Genomic DNA, 6,709 nt, shown 5'->3' with positions numbered 1-6,709 from the left:
ACCTACATTAATGTTGATGAAGGGGATAGTATGTAGCGTCTGGGGAAAGGCCAAACACTGAGTTGTATATGGGTCTGACAACTAAAGTTTGTGTGACAGGCTGGTCATACCTCAGTCTTCTATTGATAAAGGGAGAGTTGGGATGTGCAAAAACAACATTTTCAATTCACATTATGCCTATCAATACACAGTTGAAATAGGACAAATATAAGCACTCACCAAATGATGCATTATTATTTATTGCTGGTCTGACACAAAAGACACAGTTGATCATAAAACCGAAGGCAAACTTTATGAATTCTTATTTAGTTTTAACAACATTATTAACAGAATTAGAGTACTCTAACTGCTGTCCCCTTTCTGCTCCCTTACAGCTTCCTTTCCACTTTCCTTCTCTTGCTGTTACAGTAGATTTAAGTGGAGGTAGAAAATAAAATAATCTTCACTTTCATACTTGAGCAATGATACAGTATAAAGACCATATTTATAAGGCAACACCTACAACAGTTGTAAAAACAAAATATAACAAAGATAAACCTTTGTGTATTACATTTAAAAAACATACATACACATACAGTACATTTATATGAAATATAGATAAGATAAAGATAGAAGACATAGATTAATCATAATGACTTTCATCTCCCTGTCTGGTAGATGTGGAGATTGTGCCATGTCTCTGGCCTGTTCTCATACAGGTCTACTGGAGAGTTCATACAGCTGAAAGGAGGTTCAGGATGGAAACTTGATTTTACACAATACAATTTTATAAGATGCAAGTATTAACATATGAAAAGTTCTAGGTTCCATACTTTTACTCAATGATGAAGACTGCCCCACCAATTGCCCCTCCCCCAACCACCAACCCTCCAATCACAATCCCAGCAATGGCACCAGCAGACAGTTCACCTGGTGGTACATAACCCTCCGCTGCAGATACCATGTAGAGAACCAGAGATGACAGAAAGACTACACATACTAACCAGGAAATGTTGAAGTGTTGCCAGATTGTTCATTCATAATCACTCATACTATTTATTCTATGCTTGTTTGATTTGAATGCAAAAGGAGTGAAAACATTGTATGGACAACATAACATGCTTATAGAAGACTATTTACGGTGTACAGTCAGACTGTATTCAACCTCAGCAGAGCTGACTGGGTTGGTGAGTTTACATAGGTATTTTCCAGCGTCACCTTTATTCACAGGATTGATAGATGCTGTCTTCTTATCCTCAGAGATGGTTATGTTGACACCAGCAGACAGATGCTGACCATCCTTCATCCAGTCTCTGGTGACGTTGAAGCCAGAAGCGTCACATGTTAAGGTGACAAAACTACCCTCGATGATTGGAGGGTTTGGGGAAGTATTGAAGGTATCATCAGATATTGATTCTGTGAAAGGAGTTCAAAGGAAGCTTACTGTACACGGACCAGAGACACAACATCCCAGTTCAGCTGTGACCCCTTAAGATCTGTGAAACCTTAAGAACCACTCTTTCTCCTCCCATGACTGTCTCCATTTCCTGTCTACCACTTACCCAGCACAGTGATGTCAGACGGCTCAGATGTCTGGTACCTCAGGGTTCTGGTATTATGGGCCCAGCAGCTGTAGCTACCACTCTGACTGGCCTGCATGTTCTCCAGCCTGAGTTCTGGTCCCATATTGGACAGCAGTGTCCTATTCATAGCCCACTGAAATTGGGCAGGAGGACTGGACTCAGCTGAGCAGGACAGAGTGAGGTCTGACCCTGATCCATACAGTACATCTAGAGGGGTCACTTTCATTGCTGTGTTTTCTGGACCATCTGCAACATATTTGAAAACCATTGTAAGCCCAGTAAAACATTGTCCAATCAATGTCATGGCCAAGACCAAGAGGCAAAARTCAACCAGCTAGAGTGGTCAACAAGGGTAGGTCATAGAGCCAGTAGAATATACTTGAGGATTATCTGCAAAGCCAAAAATAACAAGTCATTGGATAAAACATACAGATGCATACATTTTTTTTATGAAAATGGACTCACAGCTGATGGTGAGGGTTAGAGGCTGGCTGGTTCCATTACTGATGGGGTTGAACACATTACAGCTAAACGACCCCCCGCGTCATGTTGACTATGGTGAGAGTGCTTTTCCCATCACGAAACTGAACTCAATCACTGGTTGTGATTTCAGAGCTGCATTTCAGCCAACGGTAGAAGGGGGAGGAGCCAGAGGAGGAGCAGAACAGACTGACAGAGCTGTTAAATTCCACTAAGTCTGTGTTGGGAGTTTTCACTACATTGGATACTGGCTCTGTGGGTTAAAACAGAATAACTTTTTATTTTGTTTAGATGACAATTTCTGAAGAATGTACCACTTCTGAAAACCTTGTTTCATCATACACTACTAACAAAAATGAATGAGATCATTAGAAGAAATGTAGTGGAGAAATGGCACTGTGCCCAGACAACTGACTGCATTTGTGAAACAGCTATCTATTTTTATTTGCTAAATGTCTTACTTTTTAACTCTGCATTGATGGGTAAGGGCTCGTAAGTAAGCATTTGACAGTAAAGTCTACACCTGTTGTATTAGGAGCATGTGACAAATAAACATTTATTTGATTTGAAAATATACCATCTACTCTATAGATGTTTCTGATTTCACCACAGAGGGAAAAGTTAACTTGATGGTAAAACCATTTAACCTGTTGAGGACAGAGGGCGCTGTTTTCACTTTGGGGGAAAATCGTGCCCAATTTAAACGGCCTCGTACTCAATTCTTGCTCGTTCAATATGCATATTATTATTACTATTGGATAGAAAACACTCTCTAGTTTCTAAAACCGTTTGAATTATATCTGTGAGTAAAACAGAACTCATTTTGCAGCAAAATTCCTGATCAGGAAGTGGAAAATCTGAAAACGATGCTCTGTTCTAGGGCCTGCCTATAAATGGGCTTGATACGTATTAGTATACATGCACGTCATACACCTTCCACTAGATGTCAATAGGCAGTGAGAGAAGAAATGGAGTGTTTATCTTGGTCTGAGGTGGAATAAAAGCTCTTGGCATGACGTGTCACCCATTTCCTGTTTTCTGGAAAGCGCGAGAAGGAGCCTGGGATTGCCTTCTGGAAAGCTGTCGTTATAGACCACTAATATCTCCGGCTTTGATTTTATTTGATAAATGTGACAATATCATCGTAAAGTATGTTTTTTCAATATAGTTTTATTAGATAATTGAAATTTTTTCGGGACGTTAGGCGTGTTGCATTGTGTGCCTTTGTTCAGGAAGGAGAGCTTCGCGCTACCTTGCTAGCTTTCCGTGCTATTTGACTGGAGAAGAGGACGTTCTAAAACCAAACAACGATTGTTCACGACAAAGGACCCCTTGTACAACATTCTGATGGAAGATCATCAAAAGTAGGACCCATTTTATGATGCTATTTCATAYATCTGTCGAACATGTGTACTATTAGGTAGCGCCCAGATTTTGGGCACGCTCTCGCTATAACATAAGCTGGATGTCGTAATGAAGTTATTTTTAGAATTCTAACAYGGAGATTGCATTAAGAACTAGTGTATCTATCATTTCCTATACAACATGTAATTTTTAGTCATGTTTATGAATAGTTATTTGGTCAGAATAGGTGAGTTTTAGAAAAATATCTGCACATTCTGGGAAAAAGCTGCTACGTTAGCACAATGTATAACCACTGATTTCAGCTCTAAATATGCACATTTTCGAACAAAACATAGGTGTATGTATAACCTGATGTTATAGGACTGTCATCTGATGAAGGTTTATGAAGGTTAGTGAAAATTAATATATTTTGCTGGTTTATTCGCTATCGCTAACGTGCCTATTGCTATCGCTAACGTGCCTTGATGAATGAATGCGGTAGTGTGGTAGGCTATTGTAGTAAGCTAATATAATGCTATATTGTGTTTTCGCTGTAAAACACTTAAAAAATTGGAAATATTGGCTGGATTCACAAGATGTTTGTCTTTAATTTGCTGTTTTATGACGAGTATTTAGGTATTTCACGTTGGTCTCTAATTACTCTGGCTGCTTTGGTGCTATTTTTGACGGTAGCTGTGATGGTAGCTGCAATGTAAAACTGATTTATACCTCAAATATGCACATTTTTCGAACAAAACATAGATTTATTGTGTAACATGTTATAGGACTGTCATCTGATGAAGTTGTTTCTTGGTTAGTTTGGTTGGATCTTGGTTAGTTATGTTGGTTTTGTGCATGCTACCTGTGCTGTGAAAAATGTCTGTCCTTTTTTGTATTTGGTGGGGGGCTAACATAAATATAAGTGGTGTTTTTGCTGTAAAACATTTTTAAAAATCAGACATGTTGGCTGGATTCACAAGATGTGTATCTTTCATTTGCTGTATTGGACTTGTTAATGTGTGAAAGTTAAATATTTCAAAAAAATATTTAACTTGTTGATTATATGGAGGCCATTCGCACTCCAGAATATTGTGGACATGTTGACCGCTGGATCAATCATTGTAATAATTTCTAAGAATATATACAAAGCAATCTTTCACTGAACAGTTTTAATCACTGTGATCACTAGCATTAATAGTCATATCCCTACAAGAATTGCGCCAACGGTGCCAGAAAACACACTTGCAAAGAGTAACCAAATGATTCTGGTGTTTGAAAGAACAAATATATTTAATGTGAATAAAAATATATTTTTACTCACCCTTTTCTCTTGACGAAGTAGACTGCAACAGCAATTGCCCCGCCTACAACCACCAATTGTCACGTTGGTCGTCTGTAGAAAGAGAGGAGGACCAATGCGCAGCGTGATATGAATACATCGTTACTTTTATTAACGAATAACACTGAATAAACTTACAAACTAATAAAACGAACGTGAAGCTATATATAATAAGTGCAGACACAAGCAACTAATACATAGACAATCACCCACGAAATACTCAAGAAATATGGCTGCCTAAATATGGTTCCCAATCAGAGACAAYGAAAAACAGCTGCCTCTAATTGAGAACCAATCTAGGCAACCATAGACATATAACTACCTAGACTAGTCAAAAATGCATAGACATACAAAACCCCTAGACAAGACAAAACTAAACCAAACCACCCCTTGTCACACCCTGACCTACCAAATAATAAAGAAAACAAAGAATACTAAGGTCAGGGCGTGACATTACCCCCCCCCCCCCCCCCCAAAGATGCGGACTCCCGGCCGCACACCTAAGCCTATATGGGAGGGTGGGTGGGTATAACTCCGGCGGTGGCAGTTCTGGTGAGGACGTGGATCCCACTCCACCTCTGACTCAGCCCACTTACATAATGTCTCTGGAGCGGGAAACCCTCACACCGACCTTGGACTGGAGACCCTAATAAAGGGCCCCACTGGACGTGAAGAGCGCCTCCGGACTGAGGGGCGCCTCGCGGACTGAGGGGCGCCTCCGGACTGAGGGGCGCCTCGGACTGACGGGGCGGCTCCGGACTTGAGGCGGCGCCTCTGGACTGAGGCTCGCCTGGTACTGGCGGGCGCTCCGGACTGGCGGGCGGCTCTGGCGGCTCCGGACTTGCGGGCGGCTCCGGACTGGGCGGGCGGCTTGGCGATCCGGGACTGGCGGGCGGCTCCGGACTGGCGGGCTGGCTCTGGCGCTCCGGACTGCGGGCGGGCTCCGGACTGGCGGCGGCTCTGGGTGGTGGCGGCTCCGGAGGCGCGGCGCTTTTACTTTGTCTCCTCATTCCGTTACAAAAATATAAATGTGCTAACTTGTCTACTTGTTCTATATTTGCTTCAGTCGGACTGTGCGGCGGATCTTCGGACTGGCGGGCGGCTCTGGCTGCGCTCCGACGCTGGCGGGCGGCTTTGTGGTGGCGGGCTGCGTCTGAGCGTGACTCCTGACCTAAATAACACTAATAAATACTTAAAGATGATTCTCGATTATATACAATATAAAAAAAAATAGTGTATATAGACAACACAGCTCTTATAGCTAATTAGCCCAATAGACATTAAATTTAGTATTACTTATAAGGTGTACACATAAATAATAAATGGCAGGCGGCTCCGACTGGCGGGGCTCTGCAGGCTCGAGTTTTGAGGGCGGGGCTCTGGCGGCTCCGGACTGGCGGGCGGCTCTGGCTGCTCCGGACTGGCGGGCGGCTCAGGCGGCGCTGGACAGACGGGTGGCTCAGGCGGCGCTGGACAGATGGGCGGGTCAGGCGGCGCTGGACAGGAGAGAGACTCAGACGGCGCTGGACAGGAGGAAGACTCTGGCGGCACTGAGCAGGCGGGAGCACCTGTAGTGAGGAGACGGAGAGACAGCCTGGTGCGGGGGGCTGCCACCGGAGGGCTGGTGCGTGGAGGTGGCACCGGATAGACCGGACCGTGAAGGCGCACTACAGGTCTCGAGCACCGAGCCTGCCCAACCCTACCTGGTTTAATGCTCCCCGTAGCCAGGCCAGTGCGGTGAGGTGGAATAGCCCGCACTGGGCTGTGCTGGCGAACCGGGGACACCATGCGTAGGGCTGGTGCCATGTACCCCGGCCCGAGGAGACGCACTGGAGACCAGATGCGTTGAGCCGGCCTCATGGCACCTGGCTCGATGCCCACTCTAGCCCGGCCGATACGAAGTGCTGCTATGTACCGCACCGGGCTATGCCTGCTCACCGGGGACACCGTACGCCTCACGGCATACATGGTGCCTGCCCGGTCC

At 44.2% G+C, this 6,709-nt stretch overlaps 1 protein-coding gene across 1 annotated transcript; it reads right to left on the bottom strand.

Annotated features, from left to right (window-relative positions):
• Nucleotides 1-232: 232 nt before the first annotated feature.
• On the bottom strand, nucleotides 233-5,735 carry LOC139025704 (cell adhesion molecule CEACAM1-like). The gene is given in 5 exon segments (XM_070440881.1): nucleotides 233-1,395; nucleotides 1,542-1,808; nucleotides 2,028-2,101; nucleotides 2,103-2,295; nucleotides 5,357-5,735. Coding segments are annotated over 5 exon segments (1,197 nt in total). The 3' UTR covers nucleotides 233-1,111.
• Nucleotides 5,736-6,709: the final 974 nt, after the last annotated feature.

This window comes from Salvelinus sp. IW2-2015, unplaced genomic scaffold (genome assembly GCF_002910315.2).
Source record: "Salvelinus sp. IW2-2015 unplaced genomic scaffold, ASM291031v2 Un_scaffold3100, whole genome shotgun sequence".
Taxonomy (NCBI): domain Eukaryota; kingdom Metazoa; phylum Chordata; class Actinopteri; order Salmoniformes; family Salmonidae; genus Salvelinus; species Salvelinus sp. IW2-2015.
This window is presented reverse-complemented; position numbering and strand designations above follow the sequence as displayed.